Source organism: Megalobrama amblycephala, linkage group LG3 (assembly GCF_018812025.1).
Source record: "Megalobrama amblycephala isolate DHTTF-2021 linkage group LG3, ASM1881202v1, whole genome shotgun sequence".
Lineage (NCBI taxonomy): Eukaryota > Metazoa > Chordata > Actinopteri > Cypriniformes > Xenocyprididae > Megalobrama > Megalobrama amblycephala.
Window position 1 is genome coordinate 32,869,915 of NC_063046.1, and position 23,918 is coordinate 32,893,832.

The following is a 23,918-nucleotide window of genomic DNA, read 5'->3' on the forward strand; positions in this document are numbered from 1 at the left end:
TCAGTTTTTCACGGTCAGCAGACGGTGAGCGCCAGACATAGCCGAGCTGAGAGGAAGCGGGTGTTATTTACAGGAATGAAAAGAGTGCATCAAAAGGAGAACTCGAGACGATGACAAATAAGAAAATAGAGGCAGAATTAGAAGACATTGGGAAGGCGGGTTGGTGAGACACACCACATACAGACATATCGGCCAAAATGGGCATATTTAACAGCAAAGATCGTGCTGATAAATGTGAAATTAGTTGAAGGCATTTCTGCCTGTATGATCAGACTCTGTCAGAATATATGAAGCTTAAGGGAGTCTTCCTGGCTTCATTAATTTTTAATTTGCCAATCGACTAACTCAGACAAAAAGAAGAACTTTCCGTAATATGTTTTTCCTATTATGCCAGAGGATAATATAATAGTAATTGCGGCGCTTACTTGACCCTGTAATGTGAAACAAAGTGCCAGTTTATGTCATACATTTGTTAGTCAAAAGCCTGCTGCTAGATGAGCTTATAAAACACTTTTACCTGGTAGTTTTTAGGCAGTGTGTGTGTGTTCAAGTTTGAGTCTGTATAACCATCTTCCACTCCTTTTGTAGTTCTGTATCCATTCTGTCCACCTATGTTTTTCTTTCTCTTTCTCTCTGCCTGTCTCTATTCTTCTCTCTTCTCTCTTTCTCTTTCTCTCTGCCTGTCTCTGTTCTTCTCTCTCAGAACTGATCGACGGCACCCCCACCCTGAAAATTAACCACGGATCGGGTACATTGGTCCTGCAGTTGCCGGGCAACGTGAATGTAGCGGACAGACGGTGGCACAGACTGGACGTGAGGAGCAACAGCAAAGTAAGCATGCAAGCGACTGACTGCCGAGTTGAATCGAGCAGAGGCCCGTCTCTCCTCGGCAGCTTCTTCCAATAATGCACCTTAGTACACCACTGTACAAGTCTTACTATCTGGTCTGAAACCATCTTCACAGTCCGAGTGGGCCAGAGGAACTGTGGTCGCAGCTGTTAGCTGGGTTTACTTGGTCCAAGACATTCTTTAGTGTGCTAATTTGTATTGCATTCAGTTGTAGCCAGAACTGTTTCAGATCCCAAGGCCTCTTCGTTGCTGCTAGTGTCTGTGGTAGTGCAAGGTTGTAGTCTTGCTGTGCTGGAATTTGCCTTTGGGTCAGTCTGAAATTGTTTGAAATTATAATGCTTATTGTTCAGTACAAAAAGGATGCAAGCGTCCTGCTGGGTGTGAAGGGAGCATTGCAGGTTGGAGCTTTTTAGCATCTTGACATGCTATGTGTTTAATAATACCATGCCTGAGGCTTTAGCCTCCGTAGAGAGTGGAGAAAGAGTTTGAAGTGTAGCTTTTTCCAGTGTTACAAATGTTGGTGAGAAAGAGCTCTTGACACAACATGGTGATTTAACTGACTCTACAAGCAAAAGAAATGTGATAATCTCTAGAAGACATCTAAAGGCTGGAATACATTAGACAACTTTTGCCCTTATTTACATTTTGGATAAGTTAATGCTAGTTGCAGAAAGTCAGAGCCAGTCTGCATGTTTTGGACAATCGGAGTTGACATATTTCACAGAAAATTGTGTAGTGTACTTCAGATTATGATTCCACTTAGTCAGATGAAATTAAACATGTTTTCACATCTTTTGTCATGCATCTCCTAGCAACTGTGAGAGTTTGTTGTGTTTTGAACAACTTTAAAGTCTGAAAGTGTGTGATGATTCTCAGTCATTTAGTGTATGATGTAAGTATATGATTAAAAGTCCATTTCACTGAAACTTTGACAGTTTAAAAAGTTCATTAAGACATTGAGAAAAAGATTTTTATCATATGTAAATGTAAATATTGTTTGTTTGTTTTTTCGATTCTTTTGTTTTATTGTATTTATGCAACTCTTGTATAACTTATAACTCAGCTCTTACCATGAAAATGGCATTAAAATGACTACTGCCACTACTACTGCTGCTCTTACTATTTATTAAGGCATTGTTCAAAAAAATAGTCCATGTGAATTGAGCAGTTTAATTAAGTATGATTGCTTTATTTGATTAACAGTTTTAATTAAGGCTTTTATTCACATATAAGCATTGATCAACACTCACACATCAAATTATGGTGAACAGCAACTCAACCATATGTTCAAGAACAAACCTTATAGGTTCTCATTCTTCAAGCAAGCACATTTGAGCTTCAGAAGACTTGGATTAGAAGTTTGTAATGATACAATGACAATTTTCATTTTTGAGTGAACTATCCCTTTAAATTCTTTCTTTTTCTGGTGTTCTTTAACTGGTGGTATGCATGGACTGCATGTCTGTTTGTGTATGTGTAAAACAACCCTTATCTTCCGTATGGGGTCTCAGAGAACAAAAGGATGTTGGTTACACTTTATTAAGTTGACGTGTACTTGCGAGGTTACTTATAGTCAGTAGAATGTCTGTTGGAGAACCATCAAAATAAAATGTTAGGAGATATTAAGCAGACAGTCCACTAATACTCTGATGACTGCTAGTTGACATGTATACTGGTGTAAAGTTACTATAGTAGAATGTCTAAAGTGGACTATCGAAATAAATTATTACCAGACATTTTAATAGCTAGAAATATGTACCTAACATTGATGTACTTCATGACTTTTCCAAATTTTTTAAGAAGAACGTGACTTAAAATCATCCTTGAAAAAATGTTTGATTAGTTCTGTTTGGGGTCTTAGAGACCCCAGCTATAAAACATTAGAATACATTTTTACATTTTATATTTGTCTGACTACTGTACACACTGCGTCTCTTTTGTATTTTTCAACTGTGTTTTTGCGGGGTCAGATGGAACCCAAACAGAAATGGCACAGAAACAGCACCTTTCTGAGAAGTTACTGGTAAAACTCAGGAATAGAGATTCAATATCTGGCTACAAGATTTTGACCAGAGGAGTATATGAAATACATTCAAAAGGAAAATTAATGGTTTATTTCAAAATTATTACTATGTACATCATTGGTGCTACATAAAAAGTCAATCTCAGAACGTAATGTTTAATATTCATTTGAGGCACTTTATGTAAGTCAAATTTGCACATTTGTGTCTTAATAAAGGTTCTTTTCTCCCACACATTTGTTCTCAGGAGGTGCGTTTTACACTTGACCGCTGTGCAGGAGCCACTATCATGGAGATGGAGGGAGTGGGCAGCTGGCTAACTACAGAAGACCACACTTCCTGTGAAGTTACTGGTATCACACCGAATATGGACAAGTAAAGCACTTCTCTTACTTTATATTTCTCTTTTCACATCAACTTATGTTTGTTTAAAGTGTTAAAAATATTGCCCTGATGAATCATTAAAGTTAGAGTGCCAAAGAATCCATTCCTTCACCATGATAGCATGACACAGAGCTCCAGTCAATGAAACAATCATTATTTTCCTCTTTCTCACTCTACATACTCGAAAATGTCTTTAAATATTATAGTTAATATCTAGAGGAAAATGACCTCTCCATAACATACAGCACATTAGTGGCAAGGGTCATTCTCCTTTCTGATGTGTTTTCAGGCATCTGAATGTGACACAAGTGCTTCAGCTAGGAGGAGTGAATGAGAACCTGCCCTATATCTACCCACAACTCCAACACAAGCACTTCACTGGCTGTATCCGAAACCTCATCATGGACAGCAAGGTGAGGTTCTCTTGATTTTTTTTGAAGGGGCAAATGAAAGAGAATATTTTGGGCAAAAATGTTTGGGCAAGAATGATTCTGATTTTAATACATTCATTGTAAACAGCGATTGATAATGGATAATGTATTGATGGTAACAAGTTCACGCCAGTTGATCCACTCGATCGCTTTAAATGATGAACAGATTAAATTTAGGCTTTTATTCACATATAAACATTGATCAGTGAAGCTCAACCGTAACAAGCATGAGAACAAACCTCTTTCGGAAGCTCAAACGTGCTGCGTTGGTTCTCCCATGTGTCAAGCAGACTTGCTTGAGCTTCCTGATATGTGAGTTGATAAATGTTTATATATGAATATAAGCCTAAATTCAAAATTCTTCAGAAATTTTGGACTAAACCACTCAATTTTTGGGTGAACTAACCCTTTAATGATAAACATTTTACATTTGTCTGACTACTGTACACACTGTATCTCTTTTACCAACTGATTTTTGCAGGGTCAAATTGAACCCAAACAGAAATAACATTAGAACCTTTCTGAGAAGTTTGTGATAAAACTTCAGGAATACAAATTCAATATCTGGCTACAAGATTTTGACCAGAGGAGAATATAAAATACAGACTGAAATGCAGAATGATACAGACTGCAGCAGGTTTATTAGCATATATTAAGACCTACTGCACGGATCTAATATAATGTTACACATCAGATGTTTTTCCCCCAACTAATACTGCGCAATACTTCGCTAAAGAGAACCGAATTCAGGAAGGTGAGCAATGATAGGTCTATTTATTGATTTATTATTATTTTTATTTTAAATCAATTCTTTTTTTTTATGCATTGATGCAGAATTGTTCACAACAGCATCGTGATGCATCATAACAAACCATTATATTTACAGCTCTAGTTATCACCATCATCCTCTAGAAAGTAATCCTCTACAATACCTGTTATTTCATAACTTGGGGCAATTTCACCAAGATTGATACCACACAAGCTGTTTAAACAATCAGCTATCTTCTGTTTCTCGCACTTCATAGGTGCCGCCATGTCAGATAGGGAATTCATCAACCCAAGCATCAGCATCCAAAGACTGATTTATTTCAACACATAGCAGCCATAAAAATGTCTATAAAATAAGATATTATCTTGGCAGAATGTTAAGTTCCAAAACAAATAAGCTGTTATTTCGGTGATTACACAAAAAAATCCACACAGGAATTGGAACCAAGGCAGTTTTCTTGCCTTCTGACCTGATGGTCACTCTAATGGTAGAAAAGAAGTTTCTGAATCGAATGATACAAGAATCAGCAGGTGTTTCTGTGCCAAAATTAAACCCATGAAATCAATGTTTAGGATGCCAACTTTTGTAATGTCAAAATCATTATCTTCTGTATTTATCATGATATAAATTAAAATTTGAGTACAGTATCTCGAACCCCTCGGTATAATCTATCATTTACAGCAATAAACATTAAACACACTTTATTTATTTTTGTCATTTTTATGGCTATGACTACTTTGACGCTCTTAATCACTTCAATAAGCAAGCAGTATTAAGTAATGGTAAGTGACTTACATTTTAGACAATATTGACTGTTTTTGCTATATTTTGCCAATGAAAAATAGTTCAAAACAAAGCCATAACAGAAAAGTTGCTGTCTCTCAGCAACATACTGATTGATTCAGTGTTTTTGAACAAACAGGGAGTCAATGATTCAATGACCCATTCATAAAGACAGTGGGTGCCTTGCAATTAGAAGGCTGCATCCTAGTGAGACTGTGTCCTTCCTAGACCAGTACAATCTTGCATTACAAAATGAAATTGGACAAGCTCAGTACAGCTTCATTTTCCGCTAATTTTTTTTTTTGTGAATTGGAAATGTGTACAACAAACTTAAAGTATTTGACATAAAATATGAGGAAAAAATCAAAAGAACAGTATTTTTTTACTGTCCCTATATAGATGAGCAAAGATGCATGCCATGACCTCTTTGGGCTTGCATACACTCAGTTTTGAGTTTTCTAAGTGGTCTTATTTGAACTGAGCTATAATTGACCAGGCCACTTGTCTTTTAAACCGATCTGTATCATGTCGAAGGTTTGGTATGGTGGGTGGCTGTTTGTTTCTCATTGTAACACCATGACTCAGTTAAAAGTTCTTGAGTCTAAAACACTTGACCAGTGGTCACCAGACACAAAGGAACAGCATAGAAGTGTTCACTTAGGCTACTGGGGCTTGCAGGAGAGCAGGTCGTAGACTGTGGAAGGAGGAAGTACAAAGGTAGAATTGCTATTTTAAACTCTCTTCTGCCCACTCAGTTTTCTCAGATGGTTTACTTTCTTTTGCTCTTTCCCTGTTGTTGACCTTTGAGAATTCTGAGTAGGCTTTTTGGTGGCAAATAAACAGTGTGATGGGGTGCATGGCAAAGTGGTTTTAAGATTTAAGGGTATTATGCCATTTACTGCTCCACCTTGGGAGGTACATGCAGGGAACTATAGTACATTACTTAAAAGGTTACACAGGTTTGCTTGAGCCATGAATCCCATAAAAGAGAAAGTACTTTACTAAAACCAAACTTAAGGAAAAGAATAAACCAAACGACCACAAACCGTATGGTGAAAAGGTTGACCTTGCAGAGGTGCACACCAAAAACAAGCAGCTACATATGCAACCACAGCAGATCAAAATAAAACTTCAGACTACCACCAGTTGACTAGCCTTTATAATGGGTCGTTAGGCTCCAACTACGAAAAAGTCACAAAAGTCACATACTAACAGTCACAATGAAAGATTTACAAAATGTTTCTCTTTAGGAAATAAATGCATTAATGAGCAGCTGGCTACTCCAAGAGAGACTTTAAAGGGGACCTATTATGCAAAATTCACTATTATAAGGTGTTTGAACACAGATTTGTGTCCACAGTGTGTGTAAGCAACCAGCCTATGATGGTAAAAATCCACCCACTCCTTTTTTTTTTTTTATAATCCCCATAAATCATAAATAGTCCCTCCAAACAAGTGGTTCCAGCCCCGCCCATGACTGGTGACAGAATCTACCCTATTAGCTTAGCCTCTCCCCTGAGTGAGCTGTACAAAGTCTGCCATGTTTACCTCATCGCCAGAGCATTTAACAGCAGCATTCAAATAGGAAACGTATTCTTATTAAAGCTACTAAAGTTATTTAATCAAGAGCAGTGAGTGATTTTCAGTAGGTATTGTATATTATGCTGCTGTCACTTTAATACACAGATCTAATATACACATGCAATTTCTTTCCCTGCTGTTTAACAGCTGTTTCACAGACATAACCAACTGTGTTTGTGAACTTTGTGTGTTTTTGACATATCCTTGTGTGTATTTGACCGTTTAAATGCAATAAGATGTGTAAGAGAAATCAGTTTAACACTCAGAGGACACGCCGTCTGCCAGCCAGCTTTCTGTGTGCGTGCTTCGGATGTGTGCGCTGAGAAAATCATATATTAGAAGTTTAAACTGTTATGGCTTTAAAAGGCATGAAAACAATTAACTTTCATGATGATAAAGAACTGCAACGTCACGTGAGCATTGCCGCGATTGACACGATAATCAAAACCAAACAGATGTTTTGTTTTTGGCAGAGTATCCGAGGCACACGCTATTAATACTTTCATTCAGCAAAGATGCATTAAATTGTTTAAAAGTTACAGTAAAGACATTTACATTGTACAAAATTAAGCTTTTCCATCACAGTATTAATTACAATTTAAAATAAACTGAAATAGAAAAGTTATTTAAAGTGTAATATTTTGCAGTATTATTGTTTTACTGTATTTTTTTATTGAAATATACAGGTATGTGAATTTGGTGAGCATAAGAGACTTCTTTCAAAAAAAAAAAAAAAAATTAGAAATCATACCGACCCCAAACTTCATATAAATATCTGTAAAATAAGTAAATTAGCCAATTTTGCTTAAATAAGGCTTCCAAAAATGAATATACCCTTGATTTATATAATAATAATAATATTAATAAAAACGTAATATTCTAGTATATACGTAGCAATTTTCGATGGGAAGTGTTGCTCAACTTGTCTCTACAAAATTCCCCACAGATGCCCAGTAGTGTTATGGTCGGTTGAAGGATTTTCACCTTGGGAGAATGTAATGAGTCATTCTTGAACTGAATTAACAAACAGTCACAGAAGATACCATCAGTGTACAGGAAATGGTTTCCGGCAGACAACCATACATTTATTACTCTGTGCAAAGACTAAAACATGACCTCACAACACAAAACATAAGATAAAGTATGAAGCAAACACAAATTCATCAGGACTACAAGGAAAGTTCCCAGGATTAATGTATAGTCAGCCAGTAATTATCCCATTCATGTTGCTAATGAGGAAATATCTAAGAGGGGCCCTGTAGTTGTTTATTTTATGATAATGAACGGCTGGCTGTACATTGTCCCACTTATTGCACGACTACTTACCAAATAATTGAATACATGAAAATATTGATTTGAGGTGCAATTTTAGCTTTAGCTTACTTTTATTAGAGAGACAGAACCGAGCACAGCTATGGAGGAAACATTGGTTTCAAGTGGTCAGTTATAGTATTACTATAGACAACTTGCATTATTCATAAATACAGTACAGTATATGACTACCGAATGCTACTATCTTTGCTGAATGAACTTATTAATGTCTTTAAAAATGCATCATACTCACCCCAAACTTTTGAGATGCTGATCAGTTATAGAGTTACCATGGACAATAAACCAACCTGTCTAATATGAAATAAAGACTGACAAAGAGTAGTTAGTTCAGTGGAATTAACACGGCTTATTTAGCTGCAAGCAAATCAGCTGTGCTCCGGGTGCAACCGGTTCCTGCACAGGATGAAACTCCTGTTGTAGTCACTTCAAAAACCTGACATTAAGAGGAGTGGGCATGAATAAATAGCAGTCATCAGATGAAAGGAAAAATTGATGTAATGTGGTGCATGGTTGTTCTCTTATGAAGAGAATTTAAGACCTCAAGGTTTCTCCATTCTGTTAATACAGAGCACTGCAGATTTGCTTTTGTTAAGTGGCTGTGGCCTGCTCGGCATGGTAATATTCATTATGGCAGGCTGGATTAAAGGTGAATGCACAAATAAGATAAAACGTACTTTCACTTTTCATCTCTTATCTTCTCAAGGCCCCCCAGTTGGGCTTATCCTGACCATTATTTTCTGCCTTATTTATATTTCCAATCTTTGAATCTCTTTCTTTTGCTCCTCTCTCAGTGTTTACATGACTTCTGGTACTCTGTATCCCTCACTTTGACTCTTTCTCTCTCAGTTTTATGACCTAGGTTCACCAGCCGACTCTTCTGGCAGTGCTCCAGGATGCTTGATGACGGACAGTAGCTGTGTGAACATGGGCTTTCCCTCCTGCGGGACCCGGGGCCGCTGCCACGGCGAGTGGGGTTCCTTCAGCTGTCAGTGCACACCTGGGTACAGCGGGCATCAGTGTGAAAAGGGTAATTACTCAGTAGTTGTCCCTAAGTTTTCAAGCCATGTCTATTTTCACAAGTGGGAGGTGAGAGAGACTGAGATAAAGCAGATAAATCATTGCTAAAGAGGATGACTGAATGGATGTGGAAGTGTGTGTGTGTGTGTGTGTGTGTGTGTGTGTGTGTGTGTGTGTGTGTGTGTGTGTGTGTGTGTGTGGCAGTGAATATCTTTGAATTGCTCTGTGTAGGAGGGATAGTGTTAGCACCCAGGCAGAATTTTCACACACACCAAATCTTGGCACAAATCGCATTCAGAAGTGTTATGAATTTGTAGAGCTTCTTTATGTAACACAACCGGAACATCCTGTGATATTCTCACAGTGCGTTTTTCAATGTTTATGCATCCTTTTTTTAAGGACTAAATTTGATAAACACATTTGTGTTTCACAGAGGTCCCAGAGTATTCATTTGATGGAAGGAGTCACATACACTTTCAGCTGGCCTTCACGCTCCCAGCCAGGCACACGCAGATTCAGGTCCTGGTCCGGACACGCAAACACAGCAGCTCTATCCTCAGCCTGCTCTCCAAAGAACAGAATGAGTATCTCAAACTGGAGGTTAGTGCTTTTGAAAGCATCTCTCTTTTCCTCTCTTCACTTCCCTTGAATATAGCCAATGCATTATCAAGTTATCAATACATTTTCTTTATGCTGAAGATGTATTATCATGTTCCTTTTGAATATAATTTGGAATATAATTAAGGTTCAAACCATTAACATTAGTTAATAGGCATCATGAACTAACAATAAAAATGCGTTAGAAATGTTAATTTCCACACACACTACCATTCAAATTTTTGGTAAGAATCATTAGTGTTTACCCTAACCCTAAATTACATTTTTTTAAATAACAGTTTTGTATTTTAACATACACTGAACAAAATTATAAACGCAACACTTTTGTTTCTCTGAAACGCCTTTGGAGACGGCTTATGGTAGAAAAATGAACATTCAATGCACGGGCAATAGCTCTGGTGGACATTCCTGCAGTCGGCACGCCAATTGCACGCTCCCTCAAAACTTGTGACATCTGTGGCATTGTGCTGTGTGATAAAACTGCACATTTTAGAGCACATTACATTTAAGGCACACCTGTGCAGTAATCATGCTGTCTAATCAGCATCTTGATATGCCACATATATTGATATGAGGTGGATGGATTATCTCGGCAAAGGAGAAGTGCTCACTAACACAGATTTAGACAGATATTTGAGAGAAATAGATAGAAAAAGTCCAAGAGTTCAGCTCATGAAAAATGGGGGCAAAAACAAAAGTGTTGCGTTTATAATTTTGTTCAGTGTATTTTAAAATGTATTTTATTTCTGTAATGGAAAAGCAAAATTATTACTTCAGTGTCACATGATCCTTCAGAAATCATTCTTATATGCTGATTTGGTGCTCAAGAAACATAACAGAAATATTGAACACCCTGCCCTCCATTTTTAATGTCTTTCCCCACAAATTTGTGCCCATGAAACGTCCTTAAAACAAATGAGCAGCATCGACCGCCAGCATATGAAATTATTTGTTCTTGATGTGCTCTGTAATAGCAGACCATCTGCCAGACCCCGCGAACGTTGTTGCAACAGCGGTGCAATGTGAGAATTTGAATGGAGCAACGAGTTTGTTTTTAATCAGAAGCATTAGTATGCGTCTCCCGATTCGGCTGATACACTTGCGGAATGCATGCCGTCTACCCTCTCACTCCAAGGCTCTCATTTTTTCATGTTTCCTTTTTTCTCTCAACACCTGCTTTAAGATGATGTGGTCGGATTGCTGATTGCTGCTTTGTTTCTCTCCCTCCTTCTCTCTCTTTCTCTCCCATGTAAATCGTGGGTGATTTATTGGCGGCATGAATTAGACGTGTCTCTGAGACAGGCTCGAAGACATTTTATATCCCCCTAAAGTGGCAGGCTACAGATTGCATTACCTGTTTATATTGTGATTCTTGTGAGGCTTCACAGTGGTGCAGGAACTGATTCTGCCATGTGCAAAAGATTAAAACTTAATCTCCTGCTGCGCTCCTCTCAATTACCTTAGCAATAATGCTAATTGATGTGATGTGCCAATACCCATTTAGCGTTGGCTGTTGTGTCTGATTATGATGCATCATCTCACTGAGACATTTCCAGCAAGGTGTTCTTATCAACAGACGAGGAGGAAATAATAGTTTGATCATCTAATTTCTTCTCAAGAGACTTAGGCACAGGTCCATTAGCGGCAGCAGAATATCAATGTAGTCTGTGTTTTCCTTGAATTCAAGGGATCCTTACTCCAAATGTGTTTACAGATGTACTGAGTTGATTTTATCTGATCATTTTAATCATGATGCCGGAAAACAACCGTATAATGCTGATTTTAAAATATACAGAATGGATTTAAACTTGATTAAAAATGTTATACAGAACCACATTAAATCATGTTGAGGTAACATGCATCTGATGTTGGTTATAATTATGTTTCATTGCTTTTAGAGTTTTATTGAAGGACTTGATGATAGACAGCTCAAACAAAACATTGCATTATACATTATTTGAGCCTTTTCCATTTTAATCTAAATTTTAAAAAATAATAATAATTACATTTCAGCTTTCCTGGAGTTTTAAGAGCTGAATGTTCTTCAAGATTCACACTCTTTAACCTGAATTTACTTGACTTTTCCAGTTGTTCATGACTCACAGTTTACAATTTCTACCAGATAAAATATTTAGAGCTTTGTATAACTGTAAAATGTTTATTCATTATTTAAAATGCCCATATAGTTTAATATATAGTTAGTATGACGTTAATTCACATTACTTTTCCAGGCCTAGCAATCACATTTACCAAAATTAGGCTATATATCTTGGCTTTCCAAGACTGTGAAAACCCTAGTTCTTCAATAAAAATAAATAAATACTTTAGTGAATAGATTAACATAAGATAAATCTTGATTTTTAGTAGTTTCGTAGTAGATTTTAATACTTACTTATTTAAAATAAATTTTAGCCACTTACACATTTTAGTACACAGTTATTTTAAATTGTAATAATATTTCACAATATTACTGTTTTTTACTGTATTTTTAATTAAATAAATGTCCTTGGTGACCAGACGAAACTTCATTTAAAAACATTAAAAATCTTAGTGGTTCCAAACTTTTGGACTGTACTGTAGGTCGCGTGTCCAGAGATTGGATATGTATCTGAATTAAAACCACATTTGGAAGTGGCTCAGATCGGATGCGAAAAAATCAGATCTTGTGTGGATTTTTGTGTTTACACGTGCAACAAATTCCAATCTGTCTGATGTGAGCAAAAGATCGGATTTTTCGTGCCAGTGTAAACGCAGCCTAAAAGATAAGACAACAATCACAAACTGTTGTTTTCCTGGCATATCTGCTGGTTGTGAACTTATGAAATGAGGCTTTATGAAGTCTTATGAAGAACTTAGGAAGTTTCATTGCTGTGTTGGTTTTAAACTATTTTTTTTTTTCTTTTTTTTACTCTAATATTTTGTATTTTATTTTTATACTGCTGATTATTTTCTCATTCAGTTTGAGCCATTTTATTCCCCCCTCAGAGAAAATGCTTCAGTTCTGCTTCAACACCTGATGTCTCATCTCTTTATAACCACCAAAAATGATTCATTCAATGATTCCCTAGATTATGTCATGACATTGATTAATGATGTCTCCTAATATTTTTTACACATAACAAAATATGAAAAGGTGGTTGGGGAAGCCAAACATACTTAATAATATGCACTTAAGATCCAATGGTCCATGATCAAATGCTTCTAATTTTGAAACATGCAACTGGGCAGATGGCTTCACCTGCTGCTCCAGTAGATGACATTGGTTTCTGGATCATTGGGTGGGGATGAGGGGCGTGGAGGCACCTTTCACATCCACCTAGGGGAAAGAGTGAGCATCTCTACTGTGATTTGTGGGGTAAATCTTAGGGCATGAGGAAAAATCCCAAATTTACCATGGATAGATTAAATGTAATGTTCTTGTTAATTAAAACACCTTCAGGTTTTAATACCTACCCAGCATAGACTCAGCCTTGAAATAACAATCCGGTTTGAGATTATTCTCGCGAGCTGCATCACAGGTGAAATTCAGTAGGCTGTGGGAGAGAAAGAGGGTGATAAGTTCACAGAGGTCAACTATGTTTATTCATGTATACCATTTACAGTTTTTGTACAGCTGTATACAAATGTGAGAAAGCCTGACTGCCTTTACATCATTGATTGGTCCTGCTTTTTCCTTCACAACAAAGCCAGGATCTAAAATGGAGGCTTGCAAATTATGCTCTCTGGGACACTTGCAGAAAGACTCTGAAATTAAAATGAAGGTTGGGGCTTTCTTCAGGAGATTGGCCAGCCGCTCTGTCTCACAAACAAATACATACCTTATTTTCAAACATGGCATTTCCCCTTTTTCCCACCAGATATAGAGCTATGGCTAGTAAGCATTTGCTTGTAAAGTAAAATACCAGTTGAATTATTGTAATTAGACTGTTAAAAATAAGGCAAAATCATTACAGTTAAGGGATCGTTGGATGTTGAATGATTCAAAGCACAAAATTTTGACTTTTATACTGTACTTTGATATTACACACTTTGTCTTACATGCCCTCATAAATAATAAAACTTGCCTTTGAAACATTTGATTTATAAGAAGCAATCCGTATAAGAAGATCATAAAACACACACAAAGGGAAAGAGAGAGTAAAAGAAAGTCTCACAGCTGACCTCTAGAGATTCAGAGAGGCAACACAAGAATATAGTGGCAAACCTCACTGACTCCATATTGAATTTCTTGCTCCCATTGTCTCCAATTAAAGGACTGATATGTTTAATTCTGTTAGTGCTTAGTCGTTTTATCAGATTCTGGCCCAGTCTGATGTCTTCAGTTCCCAATGGGTCCATTTCATCCCATACTGAGCCTCTCTTGCTCTTTTTCTCTTTACTTCGCTACCACTATTTTCATAATTTCACAGTTGTTCTTTGTCTTTGGCACTGTATTTTCTCCAGATTCCTCAGATAATCTGCAAAACTATAAATTAATTTATTCGCTGACAGTATTCTCTTTCTTCTTTCCCCCACTTTCTTAGATCTATCAGGGTCTGTTAAGTGTCTTCTACAACCTCGGTGATGGGGACTTCAACATGACAATGCCCTCCTATCGTTTAGACAACGGAGAGTGGCATGACATTCACTTAGATAGGCATGACAACGAATTGACCCTGCGCCTGGACGGCGGGGGAGGACGGCGAGAGATCACGGGATCGCCGGGTCGCAGTCGGGAGATTGTTATTGATCCCGCTGTGGTGATGCTGGGCAATTCATTCCCCTCAGGACATAACAAGAGCTTCCAAGGTGAGGTACAGGTGTGTTCATGAAGCTCAACCGGTAGAGCACAATGCCAAAAAGCTATACTGTAGTACATACTACCATTTCAAAGTTTGGGGGTGGTAAGATGTAACATCAGTCCACTGAGGCAAGTTGTAGTTGAGAACCCATGTGCAGTTTATTTAAATAAAATAATCCAAAGTAAACAAAACAATGCCTTGACTAAATGAACAAAACATGACCGTAACAAACTCACCAACAGTTGGTTACAACATCAATACTAGACAAGAGACTGAGGAAACATGAGGACAATATATACACAGAGACTAATGACTTGACAAGACACACCTGTGAACATGATTAAACAATGAACCAATTAAAAAACACCACAGGAAGGACATGATCACATGAAGACAAAGGAATGTCACGTGATCCTTCAGAATTCATTCTGACATGCTGATTTGCTGCTCCAGAAACATTTCTTATTATTATCAATGTTGAAAACAGTTGTGCTGCTTAATATTTTTGTAGAAACCATGTTTTTTTTTTCACCCAGAATTCTTTGAAAAGTTCAAAAGAGCAGCATTCATTTAAAATAGATATCTTTTTTAACATTAAAAATGTATTTACTATCACTTTTTATCAATTTAATGCACCCTAAATGAAAGTATAAATTTCTTTCAAATAATAATAATTAATAAAAAAATAAAATAAAAAAAAGATTACTGACCCCAAACTTTTGAACAGCTGTGTATAGCTTGAATGTGCCATAATTCACATTGGAATGTGTTGTAATGTACGTACAGGTAAATCTCTGGAGATGATGTTTTCACTTTGGCTTTATTCGGGATAATTTTTACCTTTTCATTTCACCTTTGTATAGCGCTTTTCACAATACATATTTCAAAGCAGCTTTACCGAAAATGCATGTTCCTATGTTACAATTAAGAGTAATCGGATCTGTTATCAGAGGTGACTGTCAAAGTAATGTCCATATCACAGAAATGTACAGTTCTAAGATAATAACTTAAATCATGCTAATATCATGTGGTCACACTTTAGATTAGGGTCCAATTCTCACTAACATTTAACTAAGACTTTTGCCTCAAACTCCGAATTACTGCTTATTAATAGTTAGTAATGTAGTTGTTAAGTTTAGGTATTGGGTAAGAACTGGGTATAACGGATGTAGAAGATGGTCATATAGAATAAGGCATTAATATGTGCTTTATAAGTACTAATAAACAGCCAACATCCTAGTAATATGCATGCTAATAAGCAACTAGTTAATAGTGACAACTGGACCCTAAACTAAAGTGTTACCCATCATGTATTCATTTAAAGGGAACCTATTATGCAAAATTCACTTTTACATTGTTTTTGAACATAATTATGTGTCCGCAGTGTGTGTACCCAACCACCCTATTATGTTAAAAAAAAAAAAAAATCCTTCCATTCTTTTTGTTATTTTTGTATATAATCAGAAACTCAAAATACATTAAAAAACAAGCCTGGCACAAACGATGGAATTGGCAAATAAGCATTATGATGTGAAAAACATACCACACTATAAGTTGAACTTTCAAAGCAGCACCAAATACAGCCACCCGATTCCCATTTCCAACTGCTTCAAGAGTTGATTACCAGTCTGTGCGGTCTGTACAGAGTTGGTCGCAATAGATGAATTGGTTACAATAAATGAAATGGAGTCAATGTGTCAAAGCATGCATGAAGAGCTGTGGACTCCAATAAACACTGTAGAATGGCATTTTGAGCTAACAAAAATACTGCGTCCCATGGCCAGAAATCCAATCACTGAATTATATAGTGCTGTGAAGTAGACTGCCATTTTACTGCTAATCCAATTTAACTTCAGTCAGAGAAAAGAACATTGCCAGCACATGTGTACATCATGCAGGCAAATCTGTACAGCTTTATCAGCTAATTCATACTGTAGTTCCTCTATCTGTCATGGTTGTACACTATTGTATTGACAATAATGAAAAATTAATTAGAAGAATTAATTCATAAAAGCCTCAAATGCACCTTCAGTGTAGAGGGGACGTACAGCTAGAATAAAACAGACAGCGGGAGGGATGGGAGACAATGGCATGTGACATGAAAGAGTAGAGGAGGTGGACTAGTCCCCTGCGTGCAGCACACATACAGCCGCGCCGGTTAGCCTCAGGCACGCACTTTGTGTGTTTATTAAATGGACTTATAAAAGCACTTTTCTTAAAAGCTCAGAATATGAATGGATCATGTTGAGCTCAGTTTGTCTATGTGTGCATATGAAGAAGCAAGTGCATGTTATGTAGGCAGTGTTTCCCAGAGGATTTTGTGAGAGATGGACATCGGTCCCTCTAGGGGGGTCCGGGGGCATGCCCCCCAGAGGAAATTTTTGTACGTTTTAAATTTAAATGCATAAATCTGGTGCATTCTGAGAGCAAAATTAAGTGACTAGATCAATGAAGAAACTTGTTCTCTTGCAAACAATTTTGTGCTTTAAAAGTAATTTATTTATTGGTGATGGTGGGTCACATTAGTCACGTACACAACATATAGTAGGCTAAATGATAGTTCATAAGTGGTCAAACATGTAGAGTATACATTTAAACCATTAAAAATATGTAGCAAAAGAGGTTACCTTTGTTGCCTTTATTAATTTATTAGTGGGGGCCTGTATCTATACATCTGTATTTCTACAACTAATGGTCACTCTTTGACAATCCAGAATGCACGAAACACACTACTTCATTATAGAGAAAAACAACAAATGGATAAAAAAAAAATACATAATCATAAGCTGACCAATAAACAAATAAATAAAAACTAGGTGACTATATAATTCAGCAGCAAAAAGTATGCTGGCCTAATTCTTAAAAAAACTTTGCACAGTAATTTTATAAAATCCAAATGTTAATAAAAAGTTTAAAATTACTATTTGTATTATGAAATGAAAAAAAAAATATTTATTTTAGATTTATATTTATATGTAAAGAATATGTATTTATATTAATGTAAGATTAAAAGACATTTATTTTAAATGTATTGTGCAGATTTTTAATGGGGCAACAAGCTATAGATACGACAGAACAAAATAGGCTATTAATAATCTTTCAGTGTGCAAAACCATGATAATATGAAACGCTTCAAAACAGCAGCACAAACTATGGCGGCATTTTAATGCCATTAATGACCGAGCGCACAATTGATGCTTGCGCGCGCAGTAAATCACTTCCGCGAGAGGATAACAGATCTGCACGCGAGGAAACGGGAGCCCGCAAGCTCATTTTAAACCCGCGCGCGCGCATGACATCTCCTCTGCGCGCAGATCAAGCCCTCGCGTGCTCGGACAAGATTCGCAGCACGCGCGTCATCATTCCCCACACTCGCGCTCAATCTTCTATTTCGCTCGCGCGAACACTTTTGATTTTTGTCAGTCGTGGGGCGGGACTTTACTTATTTCAGTGTAACCTCAAATGTCATTGGTGAATTCAGTTTTTCCAGAAGTCTGTTTTGATTGGACGCCTGTTGTAAAATGATTAGACATGGCTTGGACCAGATGAAAAAAATACTATAGTAATTTATAGTAAATACTATAGTGTTTTTGAACCATAGTATAGTATAGTACTTTTATTTGCTGTGGTAATTCTATAGTTGTTGAGGGTAATATAAACAAATTACCCAAATACTATAGTTTTCTACAACTATAGGGTATATTACTACAATATACACTAGAGTTTACTGTAGTAAAAACTAAAGTAGCCTATACAGTATTTATTACAGTTTATCAGTTCATCATAGTTAATACACTGTATACTGAAGCATTCATTAACAAAGTGTTGTAAATAGTATAATGTATACAGTATACTACACTTTACTATAGTATGGTCCAAAACACTATAGTATTTACTATTACTATGCAAGTGAGTTAAACTTTATTTATTGACTTATTGATTGCATTATTATTATTATATGTCCTTATTAGATAGATACTATATTAACTTGATTTATTATTTTTATGGAGCTGTAGCTGCTGGGGAAAAATGAGAACACATAGTAGTTCCCCGCTACATTATATACTTCCACTAAACAGTATCTGTTTACCCATGATAGTATACAAAAACAACAACAAAAAAACGAAATATGTCTTAGATATAAAGATTTCTAAATTGGGTTTCGGGGGGTATGATCATTCATACTGTGTACTGTATCTTAACTTTAACTGCAACCTTTCAACAGAGTGAAATGCTGAAACCATTTTATACTGTATTTAATGGAAAATATATTAACCTGATAATATATTAAACTGACAAAGAATGATAACAAAAAGCTTACACAACAACTCTTGCTGATATGAACAAGTGATGTATCTTTCATCCAAAGCAACATGAAGCAATTCTGGATTTAGAATCATAGTTACAACTATTTAATTGACACTTTTGACATTTCTGTAGTTCTCAGAACTGATATAATTTTGGCTGGGTAAACAGATACTGTTTAGTGGAAGTATAGTGGTAATGTAGCGGTGAACTACAGCAAATATAAAATGTGTTCTCTTATTTCCCCAGCAGCTACAGCTCCATAAAAATAATAATAAATCAAGTTAATGTATATGGTAGGCCATATTATAATAATAATGCAATCAATCAGTTAATAAATAAAGTTTAACTCACTTGCATCTGGTCCATTGATGAAGCCATGTCTAATCGTTTTACAACAGACGTCCAATCAAAACAGACTTCTGGAAAAACTGAATTGACCAATGACATTTGAGCTTACACTGAAATAAGTAAAGTCCCGCCCCACGACTGACAAAAATCAAGTGTTCGCGCGAGCGAAATAGAAGATTGAGCGCGAGTGTGGGGAATGATGACGCGCGTGCTGCGAGTCTTGTCCGAGCACGCGAGGGCTTGATCTGCGCGCAGAGGAGATGTCATGCGCGCGCGCGGGTTTAAAATGAGCTCGCGGGCTCCGTTTCCTCGCGTGCAGATCTGTTATCCTCTCGCGGAAGTGATTTACTGCACGCGCAAGCATCAATTGTGCGCTCGGTCATTAATGGCATTAAAATGCCGCCATAACAAACCGCTTATGCGCATCCTGGGTGCAGAATGATGTGCTTGACGCAATGTGGAGTCAGAGCGCGCAGTTGGGCTGCGCATTGAAAAGTTCACGGCACAAAGAGAATCCCTGTGTATATCTCAAGCGGCAACCTCCCCCTTTCTCTCGTGAAGCCAATACGGAAGTAATTTAAACTGCGATTCGTCGACTGGCCGCTAGGGACAGGCTCCAAAAGAGAGCAGAATCTCATAGAGTCCCATGTTAAATTGGCCAAGTTTATAGCAGAAAAAAACATGTTTACAAGTTAGTTCAAATTGTGGTTTTGGTCTATACTGCTATTTTTGCCCTTCATGACAACTCTGAGGGGGGTGAATTTTTTTATAACTTATCCGTTTAAATTATATTAAGCCTTAAAGTTCTGCATAATTAAGGGCGTGGTCACTTGAGTGACAGGTGGATTGCGCTGCTGTCTGTGAGCCGTCACTTTACCTCAGATGCCGCTGAATTTGGCATCTCAGCCGTATTTGTGCTCGATTATTTTATACAATTATAAAATATGGCTTGCTGCATAATATTCGAGACTGATGTGTGTCTGTGTAGATGTGCATGCATGGGGAAGAGACACAGAACACACGTTGTTGGATCGTGGCATTGGCTGAAAGTTTTGGTTGTGAGATTTACTGCAATGACAATGGCGGGAGGATATCAAAATCCGACAGCACTGCTTGGATATTATAACTAAAACTGCTGCACTATTTTGAAAAAAATATACTTTGGACACGGGCTCATTTGTTTGTTAGATACGATCGCTGCTCAGATTGCATCCTTTCTTGAAGATGGATGACAGAGAGCAGATCATTCAGAAGAAATGTGACGTTTTTTTGTTTTGCAATGGACATTCATATTTTACCCAAGTGCCACGGATTGGATTCATCTCGCGATCTCTATTTCATTATAAAGGTATGAAGTCCCATTTGATTTTCCATGTTGTTATTTGCACAACCAACACTACTGGTGTTGGAGCATCTATATCTTAAAAAACACCGTAGATTGACAGTAAACCTTTAGAACGTTCTGATGATAAAACTTATCTTCATTAATATTTTAGATCGTATCTTAGATAGATATATAGCTCCTTTGCTGCTAACATGGTCACGTCGAGCTAGGCGGGCGTGGTTTCAGCAACCAGTCATATCAGCTCAAACCACCTCCCCGCCTCTTTGCCCATTTTCAGTTATCCGGGAGTGACGTGCGGTGACGCGCAGCTAAGATGGCCGCGGCCTCATTTAGGCGTCAAAAAAACTGCTGTTCAGAACTCTATGGGTGACGTCACGGACGCTACGTCCATATTTTTTTTTACAGTCTATGGTATATCTGCATCTAACAGTTTATTAATCATATGTTTCTTCTCACTTTTAAATTCCAGTTATCGTGCGTGTGACGCAAATTCATAATCCTTGTGTTGTGCGATCTAACAGACACCCTGTAGTCAGTATGATGACATCGTTCAGACACAGCAATAAACTCCAGCAAGATAAAGTCATTAAATGCAAATCCACAGTCCTTTATCTACATATCAAGTATTATAATGGAAATATATTATATTGGAGCGTTTTATCGTGCGTGCTGCTGACTGTCGTTACCGAACGCGACGCGCTGTGAGTGCTGGCCAGAGAATGATTGACAGCTGCAGCGGAGGGAAGACGAGTTTCGGGACGCGGTTTTCCGGCACAATTGGGCTATTTTGAAAATGCAGTTGCGGGAAAAATTACAGAGCTGCGGGTTGCGGTTTTTTGGGCTAATTTTATAATGTACAGCGGCCGCAAAAAAAAGTTTAATACAAAGGAAAATGTATCATTTTAATAATGTATTGAATGCTTGAAATGGATACCTGGCAATCCAAGGACGGAGGAGAGACGGTATGGGGGTACGTTTAATGTCACCTCAAATTATTACGTGAGTTTCACCAACAGCAGAGATTTCAAGGCCTTCACACAGCAGAAATGAACGCGACAATATCCAGTCAAATGGTATGTCGCTTAAAAGTTTGCATGTTTTGTGAGTCTGTGTGAATGAACAGCGTAGTTCGTCTACTAATGTGCACAAACTCAAACATACCTGACGCTTACGTTTTCAACATCTGTCTTCTGAATATATGAGGACATGAACACATGAACTTTATCTCAAGAACTGTTCTGGGGCACTTCAGAGATTTTTTTTTCACCGTTTCATTTGAAAAAACAAAAAACAAAAAAAATAACGTCAAAATAAAAGTTTGCTTTAACTTGGACGAAATTTTTACAGAAATATATTACCATGATATAGTAAAATGTACTGCTCAAAGTAATAATAATATTACATACATTGTTGGTAAGGAATATCATACAACCAAGATATTTTTCATCCATGTTTTAATATCAAACAGATCTGTCGTGCAGCAAAATTTGACAAAAAAAAAAAAAATGCAATGTTTTGTTGTAAATTAATTGTAATATTTTCATTTAAGATTGATTAATTGACAATTAATTGTTACAGTTGTATTAATTAATTTCAGTACACTTTTGTTGATGGCAAATTTTTGTATGTATTAAATCATAAAAACACAGGGAAAATAAAATAGATTTAATGGGGTCCTAAATTTAAAGGTGGCTTAATGCAGTTCAATTGTGAACAAACAAGTTATGTTTACATTCATTCTCAAGGTCTAACAAACATGTGGAGAGCTTATCATTCCCCATTAATGGTAAATATCGTGATTCGTGATAAATATCTATATCATATGATATGGAAAAATAATATTGTCATAATATTTCTGGTCATAATGCCAGGCGCATTATGAGAATAACGCAGCTGTCAGCTATGATTAGATGGGGCAGGGGGAAATTGGGCTAGTTTTCATTCTTTTTGGGCGGGTTTTGAGTAAGCTTTGGGCTGGAAATTTTTCTGGGACCTGGCAACCCTGAATTTAACGAACATATTCTTCTGTCCCTCACATGAAGGTATGAAATGGCTTCAGATGAGTTTGAATATAGTGCACGAAAACTTAATTGGTGCTAGTCTATTTCTTTTGCTCTATGACTCCCACTTTTGCCGTATGAAAGAGCGCAGTTATCAGACGGCTATTTAAATATCGCGACAAGCCTAATTTCCATTTCATTTTGAGACTGTGGCGGGACAAATTAGAATGTGGTGGGCTGCCAGTCTGAGAAACACAGGTGTAAGAGGAGGATTCACCCATTATGCTATATTTGTACTGAAACATGAAACATATTGGCTTTGTGTTTTTGTTTTGTTTTTCCTCATTGGCACAGGCTGTATGCGGGACCTGAGGCTCAATGGGCGGTTTATTCCTCTGGACGGTCAGGGCAGAGAGGGGGTGTCGGTGGTCAGCTCTCAGGGTGTGTCTCTGGGTTGTTCCTCCGACTCCTGCCGGAAAAACCAATGTAACCCCCCCTTTACCTGTGTGGACCTGTGGAGAATCCATGAATGCAGGTAAACAGATACTCATACAGTCAAACCAAAAATTATTCAGATATTTTTGATATATATTTTTACTAGTGGGTGCAGGACACTATAGTTCATTTATGTAAGTGAGGATAGCAAAATAAAATGAACTGTGACATATTATACCCAAAAATTCTTCATACAGTGGACTACCAGTAAAATTGATAAAAAATTTGGAACCAAAAATTAATCAGACACTTTGACCTGACCATGTTTTGCTTAAGTGTTTTCTGACATAATTAAGATAAAACATTTTCTGACACAGTTTAACTCTGAGATCTTGTCATATTTTATTACCATTTTTTTAAACTATAGTGAATATATAGTGGAACTGTAATGAATGAAATGTCTGAATAAATTTTGGTTTGACTGTATATATATATATATATATATATATATCAAGAATTTAATTTATTGCTTTAGTTTTACTTAACTATAATAACCCTGAATAAAATTAAAATTGATGAAGGTGTAGTAGGGTCATTCTACAGAAACGTCCACTTTTGGTATGACAAAATGTCTTAAAATTTATTTCTTTTTTTAACATTTAAACTTAGACCACATTATTATATTACACTTGGACTTTATGAATACACATAAATGACAGCTTAATGATTTTTTATTTTTTTGTACATTTATTTAAAAACTGCATGTCCCCTCTTTTTGTCACTGGTGTTACCTTACTTCTCTGGCATTTTTAAACATTTTTATGAAATTATTTCTCATTTTTTTTCAGCACATGCAGTCAGAGTTACAGAATAATAATGATAATGCAAAAAATAAGGAGATTGTGTGTTATTTATT

General features: G+C 36.8%; 1 protein-coding gene across 6 annotated transcripts in view; it reads left to right on the forward strand.

Moving 5' to 3' along the window:
* The window catches only part of si:ch211-186j3.6 (neural-cadherin), a 382,700-nt gene that overhangs the window by 343,670 nt on the left and 15,112 nt on the right, over nucleotides 1–23,918 (forward strand). For 5 of the 6 annotated variants that reach the window (XR_007184217.1, XM_048185218.1, XM_048185219.1 and 2 more), the window contains 7 exons: nucleotides 704–831; nucleotides 3,118–3,245; nucleotides 3,544–3,667; nucleotides 8,997–9,177; nucleotides 9,601–9,767; nucleotides 14,309–14,573; nucleotides 22,922–23,102. Coding sequence is in view for 5 of the 6 variants with exons in the window: in XM_048185218.1 (XP_048041175.1) it covers nucleotides 704–831; nucleotides 3,118–3,245; nucleotides 3,544–3,667; nucleotides 8,997–9,177; nucleotides 9,601–9,767; nucleotides 14,309–14,573; nucleotides 22,922–23,102 (1,174 nt within the window). In the remaining variant the exon portion in view is untranslated. Of the gene's footprint in view, nucleotides 1–703; nucleotides 832–3,117; nucleotides 3,246–3,543; nucleotides 3,668–8,996; nucleotides 9,178–9,600; nucleotides 9,768–14,308; nucleotides 14,585–22,921; nucleotides 23,103–23,918 lie in introns of those variants that run through there. The other variant, XM_048185220.1, reaches the window with a different exon arrangement.